The 23,074-nt window shown below is 38.6% G+C and overlaps 1 protein-coding gene across 1 annotated transcript in view; it reads left to right on the top strand.

The window, feature by feature from the left end:
• Nucleotides 1-16,953, top strand: part of LOC106881425 (uncharacterized) — a 25,610-nt gene extending 8,657 nt beyond the window's left edge. The window contains exons 2-4 of the mRNA XM_014931812.3: nt 6,298-6,471; nt 8,273-8,365; nt 15,279-16,953. Coding sequence (XP_014787298.1) covers nt 6,298-6,471; nt 8,273-8,365; nt 15,279-15,562 — 551 coding nt within the window. The 3' untranslated portion in view covers nt 15,563-16,953. The remainder of the gene's footprint in view (nt 1-6,297; nt 6,472-8,272; nt 8,366-15,278) is intronic.
• Nucleotides 16,954-23,074: the final 6,121 nt, after the last annotated feature.

Genomic DNA, 23,074 nt, shown 5'->3' with positions numbered 1-23,074 from the left:
GTTAAATTTTAAGGCACAATAAGAAAATGACTCTCCAATGATAATATTAGGGGAAAAAAATTCCAAATTTACAGGGAAAAATTCAATTTAATTTATCAAAATTAAATTAAATTTCACAATATATAGTATATAAATATATAATTTAGAGAAAAAAACCACAATTATTTAATTTTTTAATGTATTTACTTATTAAATTTTTCTATATTTGATTGTGGTTTTTCATGGATGAATTAAATAATTGTGGTTTTTTTCTCTAAATTATATATATATATATATATATATATATATATATATAAAATTAAACAATGGGGTAAAAAATTGGATATTAATTAATATCAATTTAATACAAGGGAACAAGCACATTTAAAGAATCAGGGAGATTCAGAAGAAGTATCTGAGACCTCAAAGGATTATTGTATATGTATATATAAATATATATATAAAGGAGGCCACTAGGTGGACTGCTAATGTGCTAGAAGAAGATCACATGTCATGTGTCTACTAAGACTGAAAAATTCTCAAAGGGAATTTAGCGAAGTAAGAAAAACGTAAACTGGCAAGACTAATGAAAATTACATAAGAAAATACAATTATCTGCAAGCATGTTTCGAAATTAATACTTTCTTACCGAAAATATCTGTTTCACATCAGTACAGACCGTTTATATATATATAAGATTTTCTGGGCAGGAAACACAGACGGGGTCGGGGGCGTGGGTATACTTCTTGCAGAGAAATGGGTGGATAAGGTAATCGAGGTAGTTAGAGTATGCGATAGAATACTTAAGATTAGATTAGTCCTACACCATGGGTTAGCAACCATTATCTCGGCCTATGCCCCTCAGCCCGGGCTACCCGACGGACAGAAAGACCAATTCTATGACACCCTCCTGCAGACTACCTCATCGACGAATGACAGGGACCTTCTCTTTGTGGCTGGTGACTTCAATGGTCATATTGGACAACATTCAGGGGGCTTCTATGGCATACATGGAGGCTATGGTTTTGGTTCCCGCAATGAGGAGGGAACCAGGCTGCTGGAGTTCTGTGATGCAAATGACCTTATGGTCTGCAATACTAACTTCAGGAAACCTGCCAGTCACCTACCGTTCTGGCAGGCACACTAGCCAAATTGATTACATCCTCGCCAGGAAAAGGGAAAGATGGCTGCTTAGAAATGCCAAAACATTCCCAGGCAAAGAATGTACCCCACAACATAGACTAGTAGTTAGTGAATTCAGGATCAGAGCTAAGTGGCTGCCCAGAAGACAACCAGCTTGGAGGAGAAGGGTATGGAAGCTCAAAGATCCTGCGAATGGACAGAGATTTAGAGACTTATTACTCAAAGCCTTCGACGAAAAAAAGGGGGATGTAGCTTCACACAATGTAGAGGACAACTGGACGTTTCTATGGGACAATCTGCTGAGGGCCACCGACGAGATCTGTGGTTGGTGCAAGGTCCCTTCTCGACCCAAAATAACGTGGTGGTGGAACAAGGAGGTAGACAGGGCTATTAGACAAAAGAAACAGGCTTGGAACGACTGGAAGAACGGTGGTAGCAGGGAATTGTACCAATCTGCCAGAAGGGAAGCTAGGCGACAGGTTTATTTAGCCAGAGGGGAAGTAGATAAGAAAAGATTTGCCAATGTTCTGCGCCATGAGGACCAAAGACTTGAGGTATTTTGTGTTATAAGACAGTGTAGGAGAGAGAATAGTGATGTTGTAGGAGAGAAGTGTGTTTGCATGGATGATGGTATGCTTGCACTAAATGAGGCTGCAAAGAAAGAGGTCTGGAGATGCCACTACGATAGATTGCTTAATAAAGAGAATGAATGGGAAAAAGAGAGTCTGCCGTATGTCGACCCAACAGAGGGACCAGCTATCCGAGTTGACAGTACCATGGTAGATAAAGCAATTAAGAGTATGAAGACAGGGAAAGCCCCCGGCCCATCAGGAATCACTGCAGAGGTGCTCAAAATATCTGGCAGTGTCGTCTATAGCTTAGTCACCCATATTACGAACCAGGTGATACACGAAGGAGTCATACCCAATGACTGGTGTAGCAGCACCATAGTCAACTGCTACAAAGGTAAAGGTGACGCTTTAGATACAAATAATTACAGAGGTATCAAGCTTTTAGATCAGGTAATGAAAGTCATGGAGAGGGTCATAGCTCAACTGCTTAGGGAGCGAGTCAGTTTACATGAGATGCAGTTTGGTTTTGTGCCTGGGAAAAGCACTACTGATGCTATATTTCTGGTAAGACAGCTTCAGGAGAAATACCTAGCCAAGGATAAACCTCTGTACCTGGCTTTCGTTGATATGGAGAAAGCCTTTGACAGGGTCCCCCGATCTCTCATCTGGTGGTCAATGAGGAAACTAGGGATAGAAGAATGGTTAGTGAGAGCTGTGCGAGCCATGTACAGAGACGCTGTTAGTAAGGTGAGGGTTGGCAATGAGTACAATGAAGAATTGGGGTGGAGGTAGGGGTCCACCAAGGTTCTGTCCTCAGCCACCCCTATTTATCATAGTCCTCCAGGCTATAACAGAGGAATTCAAAACAGGATGCCCCTGGGAGCTCCTCTATGCTGATGACCTTGCACTAATTGCTGAGTCACTATCAGAACTAGAGGAGAAGTTTCAGGTGTGGAAGCAAGGACTAGAATCGAAGGGCCTTAGAGTCAACCTAGCTAAATCCAAAGTCCTAATAAGTAGAAAGGCAGGCAAAACACAAACCCCTGCGGGTAGATGGCCCTGCTCGATCTGTAGAAAAGGAGTGGGTAGTAACTCTATAAGATGCACCCAGTGCAAGCTATGGACACATAAGAGGTGCAGCAATATCAAAGGAAGGTTAACTAGGAAGTTAGTTTTTGTATGTAGCAGATGTTCAGGAGCTATAAACACTGTGAATGTGCAGAAGACAACCTCTGCCACATTCCAGGGAGAAAAGCTAGAAGTGGTTGATAGCTTCCGCTCTCTTGGTGACCAGATTAGCAGTGGGGGTGGGTGCGTTGAAAGCGTAGCTGCTAGAATTAGAATAGCCTGGGCAAAGTTCAGAGAGCTCTTACCTCTGCTGGCAACAAAGGGTCTCTCTCTCAGAGTAAAAGGCAGATTGTATGACGCATGTGTACGAACAGCCATGCTTCATGGCAGTGAAACATGGGCTGTGACTGCTGAGGACATGCGTAGGCTCGCAAGGAATGAAGCCAGTATGCTCCAATGGATGTGTAATGTCAGTGTGCATACTAGACAGAGTATCAGTACCTTGAGAGAAAAGTTGAACTTACGAAGCATCAATTGTGGTGTGCAAGAGAGACAATTGCGCTGGTATGGTCATGTAGCGAGAATGGATGAGGATAGCTGTGTGAAAAAGTGCCACACCATAGCAGTTGAGGGAACCTGCGGAAGAGGTAAGCCCAGGAAGACTTGGGATGAGGTGGTGAGGCACGACCTTCGAACATTGGGCCTCACCTAGGCGATGACTTCTGACCGAGACCTTTGGAAATATGCTGTGCGTGTGAAGACCTGGCAACCCAAGTGAGACCTAAATCTATGGCCTCAGCCAGTCCACTTATGCGCACCTTCCTTCATTGGACACCAAACTCCACTTGTGAAGACCTGTTGTGGCAAGTGAAATCGAAATCAAGTTAAATTGGATACTAAGCTCCACTTGTAAAGACCTGTTGAGGCAAGTGAAATCGAAATCGAGTTAACTTGGACACTAAACTCCACTTGCGAAGACCTGATGAGGCAAGTGAAATCGAAATCGAGTTAGATTGGACAATAAACTCCACTTGCGAAGACCTGTTGAGGCAAGTGAAATAGAAATCGAGTTAGATTGGACACTAAACTCCACTTGCAAAGACCTGTTGAGGCAAGTGAAATCAAAATCGAGTTAAATTGGACACTAAACTCCACTTGCGAAGACCTGTTGAGGCAAGTGAAATAGAAATCGAGTTAAATTCGACGACTGGCACCCATGCCAACGCCGTCTCCCGCAGCATGTGTATGGACCTTCGAGTGGGATCGTTGCCGGTGCCCCTGCACTGTCTCTTGTGCGGGTGGCACATAAAATACACCATTGAGCGTGGCTGTTGCCAGTGCTGTCTGGCTGGCCTTCGTGGGATTTTCGCTCGAGATCATTGCCAGTGCCTCTGGACTGGCTCTTGTGCGGGTGACACATGAAATGCACCATTTTGGGCGTGGTCGTTGCCAGTGCCGCCTGACTGGCCTTCGTGGGATTTTCGATCGAGATCATTGCCAGTGCCCCTGGACTGGCTCTTGTGTGGGGCTGTCATAGGATTTTCGAGCGAGATCATTGCCAGTGCCCCTGGACTGGCTCATGTGCGGGTGACACATGAAATGCACCTTTTTGGGCGTGGCCGTTGCCAGTGCCGCCTGGCTGGCCTTCGTGGGATTTTCGATTGGGATCGTTGCCAGTGCCCCTGGACTGGCTCTTGTGCAGGGCCGTCGTAGGATTTTCGAGTGAGATCGTCGCTAGTGCCCTTGGGCTGGCTCTTCTGCGGGTGATACATGAAATTTTTCGAGCGAGATCATTGCCAGTGCCCCTGGACTGGCTCTTGTGCGGGTGACACATAAAATACACCATTTTGAGCGTGACCGTTGCCAGTGCCACCTGGCTGGCCTTCGTGGGATTTTCGAGCAAGATCGTTGCCAGTGCCCCTGGACTAGCTCTTGTGCGGGTGGCACATAAAATGCACCATTTTGTGCGTGGCTGTTGCCAGTACCGCCTGACTGACCTTCGTGCGGGTGACACGTAAAAGCACCCACTACTCTCTCTGAGTGGTTGGCGTTAGGAAGGGCATCCAGCTGTAGAAACTCTGCCAAATCAGATTGGAGCCTGGTGTAGCCATCTGGTTTCACCAGTCCTCAGTCAAATCGTCCAACCCATGCTAGCATGGAAAGCAGACGTTAAACGATGATGATGATGATGATGATGATAGATAGGGTGATTAATTGAATATTAATTCAATTTAAAACCAAGTAGCCTAGTATATAAAAAAATCTGAAAATTCAGAAAAAATTGTACTATATGTGTATAAGGGATGACCACTAGGTGGACATCCAATATGGTAGAAAGAAGTCATCAATGACCCAACCACAAAGAAAAATAATGTTCTCCAGAAAAATTTCGAAAAAACAATGGACAACATTATTTTTCTTTGTGTTTGGGTCGTTGATGACCTCTTTCTAGCATATTAGATGTCTACCTAGTGGTCATCCCTTATAAACATATATATATATATATATATATATATATATATGCATATATATATATATTTACTTTGGTACTTTGATAGGTTTCAATCAGTATTGGCTCAGGCCATGTTTAACTTAATGGCACCATCTGGCAAAATTATTCAAATATCTATCTATATATATATATATATATATATATATATATATATATATATATATATATATATATGTATGTATATATGTTTGAGTATATATCTATAAACTTTCTATAGATATATTTTCATGTACACACATAGATCAATAGATAGAGAGAGAGAGAGAGTAAGTGTGTGAGACATGGATAGAAAGAGAAAACCCACCTTTTCACATTTGACTGTTTTATGCCAAAAGGAGAGAGTGAGATGAGAAATCGAAAGAGATTAAGCAATCAATTTATAAATTAGAGTACTGAAATGGACAGTTCTACATCCAAAAGATATAGAACACAAAAAAGTTACCAATCAGTTCACAATCTTTTCATGTTTCTTAAACCTATGTGTGTAATGGTAGGTAAATTGTGAAGTGTAAATTTAAATAAAGCTACTTCAGTTACGATATTGTGGTACATAAAAGTAAAACACCTTACCTTTAGCTACAAATGATCACTTCTAGGAGTCAATACTTATGTCCATTCAATATTATTAAGTAACTAAGTATGAGGTATTGATACTTATAACTATTATATATCTCAATCAGAAAATACTATCGATTTTGTACTTAGCCTACCTTCTGCAATTTTCTCAGAGCTTTTTTCCAGGAGCGATAATCACATGTGCTATGGGGTTGGCTGTCATATATATTTGTACATAAAAGTTTATATTCGTGCACACACACATACACACACACACACACACACACATACACACACATGCACACACATACACAAGCATGCTTCTATTTTGAAAACTGAGTCAGTGTAGCTGTATATATTTTTATATGTATTATATTGTGTATTATATGTTTTTTACATGAACCATGTGTTTTTTATATTTTATTTTTCACTAACTTTTTCATTTCCTTTACTTTGAATGTCATTTAGTATCTGCAAATATTTACTCAAAGTCTTGGAAATCTATTGTTACTGGCCTGCAGTTAAATGAGAAAGCATACATTGACTTGATTAAGACAGATCGTCGATCCTGTATCACTTTCAATGACACATGGGAATGTTGTAAGCACATCTATGTAAAATCTTTGAAAATTAATGACACAGGTAAGAGATATTTCTTTGACATTTAACTCTTTCCATCTCTCTTTCTCTCTCTCTCTTACATAACTATCTACCACACCATCACTAACTCCCACTAACATCATCACCACTATCATTTTCCTTATCCACATCATCTTCCTATTTAATCAAGTCACACTGATGTTATCTTTCTCTTCCCTGTTTCCTGAGATAAATAATCCAATAACCAGACAGACGTGTTTTTCTTTCTGTTTGTTTCCTACCACTGTATGACAACTGATGATGGTTTGTTTATGTCCTTGTAACTTAGCAGTTCAACAAAACAGCCCAATAAAATAAGTACCAGACTTTAAAAAAAACGTCTTGAGGTCAATTATTTGGACTAAACCCCCCTTAAGTGGGTGCCTCATAATGTTCACAGCCCAATGACTGAAATAAATAAACGACAAAAGATATACAGAGTGACCTAAATAAAATGTATCTATATATATACATTTCTGTGTTTGTGTGAATGTGTGTATATATATATGTTGTGTGTGTATATATACGATGATGATGATTATATGTATATATACATGTATGGAAATAGCTTACGTAGGGTGATCCAGATTTTGTGTGTCTTTTTATGTGTGCATATGTATGTGTCTGTTTTAGGTGTTATAAAATTCATTTTGGCTGAAGCTTTTTCTTGCTGGTTTATTCAGTTGGTGAGCAAAGATTTTCTTCTGGTGTTTAATCTGTAAAACATAGAAGAATTAAGGATTACCACTCTACCACCATCTGAGCCCAGATATGTATGCCCTTCCACCAACATATGCTTCGGTAGATACATATAAATATGTGCATGTGTGCATATGCATTTGCATACATAAACACATCTATGTTTATAGGTAGATGGATGTATGTGTGAATAAGTACATCATCATTTAACGTCCGTTTTCCATGCTGGCATGGGTTGGACAGTTTGACTGAAGATTGGCAAGCCAGGAGGCTGCACCAGGCTCCAATCTGATTTGGCAATGTTTCTCCAATCTGATCTGGATGCCCTTCCTAACACCAACCACTCCAAGAGTGCAGTGGGTGCTTTTTATGTTCCACTGACAGGGGAGCCAGTCAGGCAGCACTGGTATCGACCGCGTTCAGACAGTGCTTTTTATGTGCTACCGGCACAGGAGCTAGTCAGGGTAGTGGGGCTTGCATCGACTACATTCAGATGGTGCTTTTTACGTGCCACCTGCATGGGGAGCCAGTGAGACGGTACTGGCAATGACCCATGCATGAATGATGCTTATTGCATGCCACCAGCACAGGAGCCAGTCAGGCAGCACTGGCATCAGCCACAACTACAATTTCCATTTTCAATTTCGATTTGATTGAGATTTTGATTTTGATTTTGATATTTGATTTTACTTGACTCAATAGGTCTCTTCAAGCACGGTGTGTTGCCCGACGATTCAAAGGGACTTTTTTAATGGGATAGTTATGCGCATTGATATCGGCTACAGCTGTGATCTCACCTTACTTGGCAGGTCTTCTCAATCACAGCATATCTCCAGAGGTCTCAATCTCTTGTCGTTGTCTCTGTGAGGCCCAGCGTAATATGTTTGGATAAATTCCATATTTCTTTGAGTGATAAGAACAAAAGAGAACATACAAACACTCAAAAAACATGCACCCCCACACATACACACATATGCCTGCATGCACGCAAAATCAATGATGCATGCACACAATCAAAAATGCACACACATCTGCAACTGAACACATTCAGTCAATCAGTATTTGCCTACACTATTGCAAATGACATTGTTTCTTTTCCTTCCAGCTTGTGTTAAACTGACTTATTTACGAGAAGACATCGGAGCTGAAGTCAAGTTACTATGGGATAACAAGACTATTTATAAATATTCTGTATCAGGTGAGAAGAGCTAATTATTTTAATGATCTATAACTTACCTTGTCTATTGCTTTTGTTGCTAATTCAACCTCAGGCCAACTCTGTTCAGGCAACCTGCTGTATGACTGGAAGCTTCCTAGCCATGGCCATCCTAGTTTTTAGGTGTATGTAGGGTTACATAGTCTAACATCTCTCCTTTGTTATTCAAGTCTTTAAATGTTATTTGAGGAAAACTCAGCTACTGTTTCTAGCAGGTCAAGTAACTATGTAGAGGATGCCTCATTTGTTTGTCTTTGTATTTTGATATTATTAATGTGTAGCTCTGAGTCAACCTTGACCTAATGAAGGTATACTAGTTATTCTAATATAGTGTTTCTTGGACTGCATTATCCAACTTATGTTGTTTTTTTATTACTTTTTCAATGTTGTGTAAATTTTTGCATAATTGTGTGTGTGCGTGCATGCATGTGTGTGACAATAGTCAGTATCATCACTTAATAAACCCCAACAGCTGATCTCTGAGCTCACAATATTGCATTATGTTTCACACTTCATATCCTGTATTTCTGGTGAAAACATCTTGATAATTGAGCTTCTAACCTTTCCCACTACATGGTTAAGTCTGCAAATGACAAATTATGATATAACTCGTTTTTTATCTCTAAAATTCCCTCTAAGCCCACTGTTGAAGGTATAAGGTATGTATCTCGCTGTAGTCAGGAGGCAGAGTGAGTGAATTGTTTCAGAAAAGCCTGAATTTTGCTATACAGACTATCTTCCTGGACCAAGAAATTAAGATGTTGACACTGGATATGTCCAGTAGTGAGGCTATACTTTCAGGCTAGCAGGTGTCTATGCCCCAACAGGATCAGGGAGGTCTTTCTAGAAATGTTTCATTCTTTAAGGCTTGTGGTTGATTGGTATGCCATCTTGGATGTATACTTAAAGTTTCTGGGGATAGCTGACTGAAGAGGGAGTACAGGAACCTCACAAAGCCATTCAGATATTTCAAAATGGTTGACAGGTGCCAAGAGGATTTCTTAAAAGCGCCAATGTGAACATGAACAGACCACATCAGGTCATACAGATGGTATCAAGAGTATTCTCAGACAGTTTATAGAGTGGTCTAATAGACAGAGATACCATAGGTTATCCACAAGTCAAAGTGATCGGCTACACATGCTTTTTTTTCTGTATGGTCAACTTAGGTTTTATAGGCAAAGACCTAGTTACTGTAAGTTAAACATGTCACATATTTTTTGCAATGTGCCAAGCTTACAGAGACCAGATTAATAAATTAGTTAAGCAGGTATTGACAGGGGGCAATCATTAAAAATAAATGGTGGTTTATTCTGAAGGCTTAGTAAAGAAGTAGTGGTAGAGAAAACTCAACTAAAGGTGACTGAATAAGAAACCAAGAGAAAGCATTCAAAAAAGCAACATCACCACTGTGCCTGTTTCAATATTGGCTCTTGACCATTTCTTCAATGTGAACCACAGAGAAGCAATTTTGATCGATCTAAAGCACATGCCCAAAGTCTTAAAGGAACAGAAGCCATTTTTTTAGGCCTAAATGGTTGAGGTGCAGCATAGCAGCAAAGTAACAATTTGGTCTTTGGCAGATAGTAGTAAACATGTGCTACTCAGTTCCAAGCAGATATGTGCAACTTTTCTATGGATCGTTTGCCAGTGCCCCCGGGCTGGCTCATGTGCGGGCGACACATGATATCTTTCGAGCGGAATCGTTTGCCAGTGCCCCCGGACTGGCTCATGTGCGGGCGACACATGAAACCTTTTGAGCGAGATCGTTGCCGGTGCCCCTGGGCCGGCTTGCGGGTGACACATGAGGTTTTTCGAGCGAGGTCATTGCCGGTGCCCCCGGGCTGGCTCGTGTGCGGGCGACACATGGGGGTCTTTCGAGCGGGATCGTTGCCGGTGCCCCTGGACTGGCTCTTGTGCGGGTGACACATGAGGCTTTTTCGAGCGGGATCGTTTACCAGTGCCCCCCCCCCCGGACTGGCTCATGTGCGGGCGACACATGAAATCTTTCGTGCGAGATCGTTTGCCAGTGCCCCCGGACTGGCTCATGTGCGGGCGACACATGAAACCTTTTGAGCGGGATCGTTGCCAGTGCCCCTGGGCTGGCTCATGTGCGGGCGACACATGATATCTTTCGTGCGAGATCGTTGCCAGTGCCCATGGACTGGCTCTTGTGCAAGTGACACATGAGGTTTTTCGAGCGAGATCGTTGCCGGTGCCCCTGGACTGGCTCTTGTGCGGGTGGCACATAAAAGACACCATTTCGAGCGTGGCCGTTTTCGTGCGGGTGACACGTAAAAGCACCCACTACACTCTCTGAGTGGTTGGCGTTAGGAAGGGCATCCAGTTGTAGAAACTCTGCCAAATTAGATTGGAGCCTGGTGTTGCCATCCGGTTTCACCAGTCCTCAGTCAAATCGTCCAACCCATGCTAGCATGGAAGGCGGACGTTAAACGATGATGATGATGATGATGAATGATAATTCAACAAGTCTATCTCAGGTTTGGCAGTGTAGGCTATAGTCTAGTCACCCGTATAGTCAACCAGGTAACACATGAAGGAGTCATACCCAACGACTTGTAGCAGTACCATAGTCAACTGCTACAAAGGTAAAGGTGATTCATTACCCAGGAATAACTACAGAGGTATCAAATTGTTGGATCAGGTGATGAAAGTCACGGAGAGGGCCATAGCCCAACTAATCAGGGTGAGAGTTAGTCTAGACAAGATGCAGTTTGGGTTTTTGCCAGGGAGAAGCACCACTGATGCTATATTTCTGGAAAGACAGCTGCAGGAGAAATTGCTGGCCAAGGATAGACCTCTGTCCTTGGCTTTCATTGACATAGAGAAAGCTTTCGACAGAGTGCCCTGATCCCTTATCTGGTGGTTAGTGTGGAAACTAGGGATAGATGAGTGGTTGCTGAGAGCTGTACAAGTCATGTACAGGGATGCTGTCAGCGAGGTGAGGCTTGGCAATGAGTATAGTGAAGAATTCTAGGTAGAAGTAGGGGTTCACCAAGGATCAGTCCGCAGCCCCCTCTTATTCATCATGGTCCTCCAGGAAATAACAGAAGAATTCAAGACAGGCTGTACCTGGGAACTCCTCTTTGCTGATGACTTTGCTCTAATAGCTCAGTTTCTACATGAACTAGAGAAGAAATTTCAGGTGTGGAAGCAAAGTCTAGAATCAAAGAGCCTTTGAGTCAATTTAGTAAGAACTAAAGTCTTAGTAAGTAGGAAGGCAGATAAATCACAAATCCTTTCAGGTGGATGGCCCTGCTCAATCTGTAGAAAAGGCATAGGTAGAAATTCCATAAGATGTACCCAATGTAAGCTATGGACACATAAGAAGTGCAGCAATATCAAAGGAGGGGAAGATAGTTTTTGTGTGTGGCAGATGTACAGGGGCAATAAACATCAAAGATGCACAGAAAACAAATTTCATCACATGCCAAGGAGAAAAACTAGAAGTAGTTGATATCTTCCATTACCTAGGTGACCAAGTCAGTTGTGGAGGTGGATGCTCTGAGAGCATAGCTATTAGAATAAGAATAGCCTGGGCAAAGTTCACTGAGCTCCCACCTCTGCTGGTAACAAAGGGCCACTTGCTCAGAGTAAAAGGTAGACTGTATGATGCATGTGTGTGAACAGCCATGCTACACAGTAGTGAAACATGGGCTGTGACTGCTGAGGACATGCATAGGCTTGAAAGAAATGAAGCTAGTATGCTCTGCTGGATGTTTTATGTCAGTGTGCATACACGACAGTGTTAGCACCCTGAGAGAAAAGTTGGACATAGAAGCATCAGATACACTGGTATGGTCATGTGTTGCATATAGATGAGGACAGCTGTGTGAAGAAGTGTCACACCATAACAGTGGAGGGAACCTGTGGAAGATATGAGATGAGGTGGTGAAGCATGACCTTCAAACATTGGGTCTCACAGAAACACTGACAAGTGACCGAAACCTTTGGAGATATGCTGTGCTTGAAAAGACCTGGCAAGCTAAGTGAGATCATAGCCATGGCTGATGCCAGTCTTGCATAACTGGCCTGTTTAAAAGTATCCTTAAATCATCAGGCAATATGCTGTGCTTGAAAAGACCTGTTGAGTCAAGTGAAATCATAGTCATGGCCGATGTAGTGCCACCTGACTGGCACATAAAATGCACCCACTCACTACTCTCCCGGAGTGGTTGGCATTAGGAAGGGCATCCAGCTGTAGAAACCTTGCCAGATCAGATTGGAGTCAGTCCTCAGTCAAACCGTACAACCCATACCAGCATGGAAAACAGTCATTAAACAATGATGATGATGATAAAATAACTGCAGAAACACAAATTTAAAATGTGAATGAAGAAATCCTGTGTTCCTATTTCGGTTTGTGAAAAAGTTTTAAGTGACAAAACTTTATATGAAGAATTAATGAGAGGAACTTGACAAAATAATTCTGGAAATGGAGGAAAATAATTTCATAAATAAGACTGAATCCAGGATTTTACAGTCAGAATAAAAACACCTGTATTTTATGGTCTCCCCAAAATATACAAAAAGTTTGAAAAATTTCCTCCAATGCACTCAATTTGCGGTGGATATGTATGTTGTACAGTCAAAATTTCAGAATAGCTTTCTACTCCCTGTAGCAAAAAGATCAAGTTCCTACGTTCGGGATACTTTTGATTTTGTGTCTAAAATTAATAACTTTCTAAACACCAAAGTTGTGTTGAAAACTGTTTTTTTGGTAACTATAAATGTTTCTTTACTCTACCCTGATATTGACCATGATGAGTGGGTGGGAGCATGCATGAATGCCTTTGAAGAATGGTCACAGAAAAGTATTCCATCTAATTTTCTCTGTAGTTTGTGTTACAAAGTAACACAATGATGTTTGGACAAAACTTTTACCACCACACTTAATGAGGACATTTAAATCCCTGCGTGGTCATGAACCAATACTCTGGTTATGGTTCATTGAAGATGTATTTTACATCTGAGGAGGATCACAGGACAGTTCAGTTAACTTCTTGCATTTCTGTGACTGTTATGCTAAAAACTATGGCTTTAAGTCCAATAGAAAGCTTACATCTAGTTTTTCAAAAACTAGTGTTCAGTTTTTGGGCACAAAAGTTTTCTAGAGACAGAATAGTGATAGAGTTATTTTGCAAATTCCATTATCCCATTGCCACTCCAATCATCCACATCATATAATTAGGTCAAATCCCAAATCCCAATTTTTGAGGATAAATCAGATTTGTACTGCTATGGGGGAAACATGCAAATGCTTTTGTACACCATTTTATCATGATCAAAGGAAATCACAAATGACATAGCTAAAATTAACAAGGAAAGTCAAATTTACATGCATAATTTTAGCAACCAAAGTAAAATTTGTGATAGACTTCCATCAGTGATTAGCCGACACTGAAATTTCACTCAGTGTTGCATGAAAGTTACCAGCATATTGCAGGAAAATATCCTTATTTCAAACAAATATTCCCCCAGATGCCTATTGTAGTTTTTAGATGCAATAAAAATATAAGAGAAATTTTAACCATTACCTCTGACCCCAGGAAACCTACCATTGAAGTTTCTGAATACTGCACCTTGACAAACAGCTGCAAGAGAAGTAAGCCCTGTTCGTTATGGTACAACATGAGCCAAGTCAATTTCATCACAAATCATAACAGAAATGTTATGATTTAAACAGACTTGTAAAGATTTCCATTTGGTGTACACAACAGAATGCTATAAACACAATTTAATTTACGTTGGTTGTACAACATAGCAATTTAATTAAAGTTTCCATGGGCACAATAGCAATAGTTTGATAGAACATTTTACATCAAACAATTGCAAGTGGACATTCTCAGGAAATATTCTTACTCTACAACTTTTTCAGTCCTCGAAATGCATGGGGACAAATATATTTGTGAATTACTAGCATCATGTCCTGGAGGAATGAATAAAATGATAGGTGAATTTCAACACATTTACACGAAACTGTTTGACAAAATATTCTTTTTCCTTTTTTTTCTTTCTTCTTTTTCCTTTGACCAGTTATGAAATTAAAAACTGATGATGTCATTCTATTGAAATAGGAATGCAAGATTTCTTTCTTTATATTTTGAATTTCTGTGTTTCTGCGGATATTTTCATTTTACATTTTGAACCTGAAGAAGATCTGTTGAAATATTATTCAAACCGTTAAATAAACAATCTATTACAAATCACATCGTGCTCTTCTTGTCTATTATTATTATTGTTATTATTATTATTCCTTCATAACACAGTGTAAGTAAAAATGCACCGGAGTCTGCAAGGACTTCAGACTGATAATACTTTCCTTAAGATGTACGCTGTGCCCAATAAGGCTGCTTTTTGCAAGACATCAATTTTGCATGAGATTTCCAGTTGCCTTAAGAAGTCTTGAGGTTTCAATGGGATTGAGCCCAATGCTCCAATTACCACTGGTATCACTTTTACATTACCCTCTCGCATTCCATACAGTCTTGCCATTTCCACTTTCAATTCGGAGTACTTGGTGATTTTTTCAACCTCTTTACTCACAACATTCTGACAGTATTTGTCTCTCTTATTCAATATGGCAATATCCCGCCGACAGTTTTCGATTACATGATCTATCTGAAAATCATAGTCCCAGAGTACCGTTACTTTTCCATCTCCCTGCATAACCTTACTTGGTACATGCTCATACCAGTTCTCTGTTACTTCATATTGGTATTTATGGCACAAAAGCCAATTAAGATACACACACACTTTATCATGGCAGCATTTGTATTCTTTTTGTGCAAAGTTTTCACATCGACTTAATCATTATTATTATTATTATTATTGTTATTATTATTATTATTTATCCTTCTTTTCTATCTTCCAGTGAGGAATCCTCCACCTGTATGTATTGGCTTACCTCACCTAGCTGAAGTGAGATTATGTATAAAATTCTATAATGTCACCTTTAACAAACACAGATTCTCAGCCTGTGTCAAGTTGGAAATAAAGGCTGGAATTGAAGAAGATTTTAAATTAGGTTGCTTTTCTTTCCCCCTGCCAGTCAAAAAAGAAATTAATCATCTTCCTTTCCAAAAATTGCTATACCCTCCTCTTTCTGATACCATTCATGATTCAAATATTTTCAGGATGGATAAACCCCCAAACTAGGGTTCCCAGTAAAATAATGCTAAAACATATCATGTACAATCTGTATTAATATAAATGTGAAATCATTATTATTGGTGTTGTAAGGGGTGGTGGATTGGCAAAATATTTAGACCCTCTGATAAAATGCTTTGTAGTGTTTGTTCAGGTTCCTTATATATTTTAGGTTCAAATTCCACCATAATCAACTTCACCTTTCATCCTTCTGGTATATGTATGGAGGGCAATACATAAAATGTCGGTCTTTTTGCCTAATTCAGAAATAGTCGTTATTATTTTTATTATTAAAAATTAGACTAAAATGAAATTCTTAATGTTGCAATGTCTATATGAGAGGAATAATATTTATGAAAACACTCACTCACACATATATTTATGAAACACGAAATAATGTGTCATGTAAAGTAATGCCAACTATAATATTGTATGTTAATGTAATGAGGCTGTGATATAACATAATGTTGGCTATAATATAATAATGGTTTCAAATTTTGGCACAGGGCCAGCAATTTTGGGGGAATGACTAAGTGAGATATATTGACCTCAGTACTCAACTAGTACTTATTTTACTGACCCTGCAAAGGATGAAAGGCAAAGTCAACCTTAGTGGAATTTGAGCTTACAAAGTGCAGATGGATGAAATATTGCTAATCATTTTGCCCAGCATGCTATTGATTTTGCCAGCTCACCACCCTAATATGACAGCTATGATATGATTTAAAGTATGTTATAATACAGTGTTGGCTGTGATATGATATAATCATGTGTATGTTATATAATGCTATGTTTACTCTACCCACATATTCATTTTTGCCTCTTGTTAAATCTACTTCACAAAATATACTTTATTAACTGTTATTATGAAAGGGGAAGGTTATAAATATTCCATTCATTTTCCTCTAATGTTTCATTGCCCTGAGACCTTGTTAACTGATGCCATATATATGAGAAATTTTATGCAGTTGAAAATAAAGCTTCAAGTAAGCTAAACCCATTGTCTGGATTTGATCACCAATCAGAAACATTAGGCTTGGGCAATAAATAGATGTTACATTCCTTTTGGATATTTTTATATTATCGTTTTTTAAGGAAACAACATTGATATCATTACAAGCAAACCTGATACATGTTTTGAAAATTCTTTAATCAAACATACTCACCTCTTTCTCTCTCCCCACTCTCTCTCTATCAATCTATCTATCTATCTATCTATCTCCATCTGTAGCTGTGTATACTGTGCACAGTCTTCTTGCTTATTCAACAATTTGTTTCCATTATGTTCATTGGAGATACAGACTATTATTGTAGAATAATAATATATATATGTTCATATAAAATATTTTACTTACTGTACTATGTATTGCATATTAAAATCTATATTTGTTAACTTTAAATATATTTTTGTTATCTTTATTGTTTATGATTTATAGCCTTCAGTACTCAGTTCTACATCAATTTTGATTCAGTCAGTGCAGTTTAAACTTTAAATTGCACTGACAACCAATATCTAGAAAGACCAGGTGTATTTCTGTTCATGTGTTAGGAAGTGTATTTTTTTTTTATTGAATCCTGGTTTTGAGTGTTACGCTGCATATATGAAAAAAATCAGTACAAAACAGAGAAATTATAAGATATTTAGATACACCATCTTACATTTAATTAACATGAGATTGTTATTAGTTACACAATACAAATTACATAATGAAGATTTAATTTCAAATTATCAAAGACGTATAACTCTATGCAATATTATTGGATTGGAAAGATGATATAATTTAATAATTCATCATCATTGAGATGACTAGTGACTGTCATTTCCACGATGGTGAAGTCTGCCATCTTTTCAATCCAATAATATTATGTATAAAAGTTAGAAGTCTCTGATGATTTGACAATATATTTTGATTATGTAATTGGCATTAGGTAATTAATAAACATCATATGTTAATAAATGGTGTAAACAAATATCTATGAAGAATCTCCCATTTTATTTATATATATATATAATTTTATTTAATAAACTATATATTTTTATGAGTTACTAATAGTTTCATGTGATGAAAACTACTCAGACAGCATTTTATAATACAAGTCTTGTGCCTTCACACAATCTTCCAGACTCTGACCAAATGGTATAACAAGCTAAAACAGGATATTATGATAAGAGAAAAGGTGAGAAAGAAGTAGATGTAAAAGATGAAACACTGAAAAATGAAAAAACAAAAAAAGAAAGAGGGGGAGAATTAGAGTTATGTCCTCGAATGAATAGGGGCCTAGAGTCTGTGGCAGAACTGCTCTATTTGGAGATGGTGGTATTTTCCAATTCACTAACTGGAACTTATCCATATGTTTATATCACTTGAATATTTCAGATTTGAAATTCAGCAGTGCAGTGGAGTTCTTGGATCTGAAAAAGATCTGTGTTCTTTCAGCTATGAATAGCTTACATTTTTTGGATCCGTTGACATATGGTGTGAAACTTTCAACTATTTTTCACATGATTGTATGTGATGTGGCATAGCTAACCACATATCTTCCTTCCAGCACAGGTACAAAAGTAAAGTTATTAAGCTGGCTAGCCATGTGTGAGGTTTGAAAGTCTAACGCCACACCACATAAAATCAAGTGGAAAATAGTTGAAAAGTACATACCATACATTATAGGATCCAAAAAATGTAAGTTATGTGTAGCTGAAAGAACACAGATCCTTTTCTGATCTAAGAACTCCACTAGGCTACTTAATTCCAGATCTGAAATTTTCAGCAAATATGGATAAGTTCCTGTTGACGAATTGGAAAATATCACCCTCTCTGGATTTAGCAGCTGTACCACAGACTCTAGGCTCCTATCCATTCAGCCTTATGACTTTACAGTCAAAGGAGATATAACTCTAATTCTCCTCACCCCATTTTCTGTTTTTTGTTCTTCAGTGTTTTCAACCTTCCACTTTTACATCTACTCCTCGCTTTTTCTTGTATTTTCTCTTATCCTATCGTCCTATTTTAATTTCTAATGAAATGTGTGTAGAGCTTATGGATTGCAGGAGGGCACCATACGTGTTATAAAATGCTGAGTTGTTTTTATCGCAAACTAGTAGTAGCTCATAAAAATATGTACTGTGTTTATTGAATAATATTTATCTCTCACCAGATGGATCACTTTTATTTGTTGATCACGGAACACTACACACACAGGAAACAGGTGAGATGAGAGAATAGGTGTTTATTCCATTCATTTACAGCTGTTTCAGAATCTTGTCAAACATATAATAGATATTACATCAGTATTCGTACATATATAAAATATATGTAGAAATGTATCTATAAATAAGTATATATGTGTGTGTAGTGTACGCACATACAAGGGTGCTGAGAGAGAAACTGACAGACTAATCCTTATAATGATTCATGGTTGTTGAAAACATCAATTCTTCTACAGAGAGTAAGCTGATACTGTGGATATTCGCAGGCAACAGATGTACTCAGCATATTGTCATAGGTCAATATAAATTCAGAGAAAGAAGCTGGAGATAAATACAGTTAAGTCAAAAAGGTTTTAAAAATTCAAATAATCAAGAAAATATAAAAGTAAATAATAAAATAGGTTAATCAACGAAATTGGCTTTGAAGATATAGGTATTATGATAGAATTATCTTCCAAAGAAAGATAGGTTGACCATTCTAGTATTAATTTTGATGAGTGATAGAATAAATATATAAGTGAATGAATAATGAATAAGGTACATGGTCAGCAAGAAGGGACAGATATATGTCAGCTTACTCTCTGTCTTACAGTTGATGTTTTCAAATTTGATGCAACATGGCATACACTGAAAACCACATCGTAGTCAACTTATAAGCCAGTGCAATAGGTCAGAGCCAACACACATTTTAAATTTGCGTGCACCTTTCAATCCAATACTTCTTTGCAAACTATGTTCTTCGTGTAAGTTCTTCCTCTTCTTTTCCTTTGTTTGTCAGTGTTGATAAACGTGATTCTCACATCAGATAATTTGCGAGTCCTTCAGAATGCAACATATAAGCTGATCATGGTCGAATACAGGTTCAGACAAGAACAGCCCCACTTTATCAAATGTTTGCTCTCGTGATTTATTGATAGTCATTGCATATAACAGGCGAACTGGAAATTGATTTCTGTCTAAAGTGAATGGCTAGTTTGGGATGCACATGAGTTAAGTGATAGGTGATATAAAAAACTTAGTTGAATAAAAAAAAAATTCTTTTCACTATGCACTCACCATCATCTCTCTCTTTCTCTTTCCCTCTCTCTCTCTCTCTTTCTCTCTCTCCGCCTTTCTTTAATCTCACCATCGGAACGTCACCTGTCTGCTAAAGTTATATTCTTAACTCTCCTCTATGTTATTACCTTCCACTAACTTTTTAACCACGTAATAAATATTACGTTCCTCCAACCACGTCATGGACGCTTCTCCGTCTTTTCTGTCTCCCTCTTTTCCTCTTTCTTTGTGCCTCACTTTTCACCTTATCCTCTTTTTCTCTCTCCCTCTTTTTATTTAATCACGTAAAAGCGTTTCCAGCAGGCTAAGTAACGTAATGACAAACAGAATTATTATAAGATTCTCTCAATCATTGTATCTCCTGGATTTTCAGAAAGACCCGAAAGTTTATCCTAAAACTCAGCAACAGTTATTCTTGTTAGTCATGCACTTGGCAGGGAGCTTAATGGGTACTTTTTGGTTATCTCACTCCCATTAAAAAATTACCATTAGAAATTGGGTTATATCCCCATTAAAAAATTTCCAGTTTATGAGGCGACAAGAGATTGTATTAAAAGGGTTAGATCCTTTTGATTCAATACTTCAACACATTGTTGACGTTTGGCCTCCTCAATAGGCATGGTATGATTTATTATAAAAATGTTATTAGATTCAATAAGATGTTTAATATTTTCAGTTTTGTATGATTTGTTATAAAAATATCAGATTCAAAACGATGTTTCATCTTTTCATATTTTTTGTTTATTATTATTATTATTATTATTATTTTATTGAGGGTTAAACAACTTTTTTATTTGAAGGAGATAACCAAAAGTACCAATATTTTTCGTAAAACGAGGGGAGATAACTCAAATTTTTAATGGGGGCGAGACAGCCAAAAAGTACCGTTAATGTGAAACATGTTCGATTCTTCAAATCCCTGTTAGTACTCTCTTTCTCTCTCTGTACATATTAGATAAATTATGTTTGCATGTCTGCACTAATATGCATGCTACACATTATACAACACAGTTGTATATTCACAAATCAATGTAGACAAAGATAAAGAAAATTATGTTATTAGCTCACCAGAACATCATGGTTACACCAATTATTCAATTCCAAGTATACACACAAAATTTTCTTTTTCATGCATAGAAGACAGACTAGATAAACTTAGCATGGGATGGTCAGTAAAAATAAAGATATGTTATTCCATATCAGCTAACGTACTCGATCTAAGTTCAGGAATTGATCATCCTTAACGCTTACAAAAAAAAAAAAAAACAGGAAAGGATAAGAAGTTGGAGTGAAATAGTTATAGTAAATGGAAAAAAATTAAATGGTTTTAAAAAGTATATAAAAGTACATACAGAAATATGTAGACAGCTAGAGATATAAAGATCAAACCAAGGGACAGTACTGAACGGCAGTAATTTTCACTTAGAGTTAAAAGATCAAAAGACTACGCATAAAACCTTGTGGCCCTTAATTTTTGTCACATTTTCTAACCATATCTCAAAACACGTTGTATCCTAATGAACGGTAGTGAAACCAAACCAATATTTTCACCTACATAGATCTAGCGCGTTAATTGATATGAAACATGTCTTTATTTTTGCTGTCTATCCCAAACTAATTTTATGTAGTCTCGGTTTTCGAGGGTGGGGTAGAGAAGACGGACGTTTTTGAAATGGCTATTACTCAGCCCCAGGGGCGGTGGACATGTGTCCGACAGGTACCATTCGGTCCGTGGTATCTCAGCATTTTTTTTCTTTTCAGGTGAGCATCACGTGCTTGCCTACGGCAGTTACGTGAAGAATAACGAGTCTGTGAAAGCAGTTCAGCGTTTCGGCGCCACTTGAAAATTCATCGAAATTAAGCTGTTCCCACTTGTAACAAAATCTTACGCTGGATGAATGCACTTCGTACACGAGATACACTAATGAATAGGAGACTGGTGGGGGCGCCACGAATGGTACGGACCCCGGAAAATGTGGAATGCACCAGACAAGCTTTAATATGGAATCCGAATCGCTCTGCTCGGAGGCATTCCACTGAACTTGGCATCGGTAATCGATCGGTAAGGTGTATTTTGCATGAAGACCTGTATTTCCACCCGTACGAATTAGTCATTGGGCAACAGTTGAAACCATGGGACTATGCACAGCGGCTTAACTTCACACGTCAGATGGAGGCAATTTTTGAGGCAAATGACAACCTCATTTTTCATCTCAATGGCAAGGTGAATCAACAGAACTGTCGTTGTTGGGCTCTCGAAAATCCGAGAGAACGGCCCAAAAGTGACGGTCTGGTATGCTGTTGGAAAAGCTGCCGTCATTGGTCCTTACTTTTTTTAACATAATAATGGAAATGCTGTTACTGTGAACTCCGAGCGTTACATCGAGATGATAAACAACTTCTTTGTGCCTGAATTATGACGAAGTGTATGACTATTTCACCTGGATGGGGTGACAGCCCACACAGCCAGAGCATCAATGAACGTACTTCACCCTCTCTACGGTGACCACCTTATTTCCAGGTTTGCTGATATTTCTTCGACCCCTTAGTCCCCTAATTTGTCCATGTATGATTGGTTGATTTGAAGGAAGTTATTCGCATGGGAGTTGCCCAAATCGATAGAGTAATGCTGGAGAGAGTGGAGGCCAACTTCCAAGAACGCCTTCAGAAATTCATCAATGAAAACGGACACGACATGATGGATATTGTTTTCCACACTTGATTTTGATAAAGGCTAATTGAATACAAACACATTGGTATCAATAAAATTTGTTTGCACCTAAAATTTGTTTTCACCTTAGCTAGAACCAGTAAAACAGTGTGTTTTTTACTCCTATTTCTAGCAATAGTAGTACTATTTTGTACTCTTGTTTGTTAATTTGCCTTTAGGTTTGAATTGCTAACAGGCTACCTATATTATAATATATTTAATATATTATATTATTGTGTGTGTGTGTGTGTGTGTGTGTGTGTGTGTGTGCGTGCGTGCGTGTGTGCGTACGTGTGTGTGTGCGTGTGTGCGCACGCGCGAGCATGTGTGTGTGTTTGTGTGTGTGAAGGTGCGTAGACAAATGGCTAAGCTGTTGCACTGACGATCGCTAGATGGTGGGTTCGATTCCCTAACTGGGCGGTGCGTTGTGTTTTCTTGAGCAAAACACTTCATTTTACTTTGCTGTAGCACCACTTCGATCAGGGAAGATCGTTGGCCTGCTCACGTAGTGCAAAAGCGCATTGTGACCAGCGGTGTCTAACAACAT

The sequence above is a fragment of the Octopus bimaculoides genome, chromosome 13 (genome assembly GCF_046866305.1).
Source record: "Octopus bimaculoides isolate indiv1 chromosome 13, ASM4686630v1, whole genome shotgun sequence".
NCBI classification, from domain to species: domain Eukaryota; kingdom Metazoa; phylum Mollusca; class Cephalopoda; order Octopoda; family Octopodidae; genus Octopus; species Octopus bimaculoides.
This window is presented reverse-complemented; position numbering and strand designations above follow the sequence as displayed.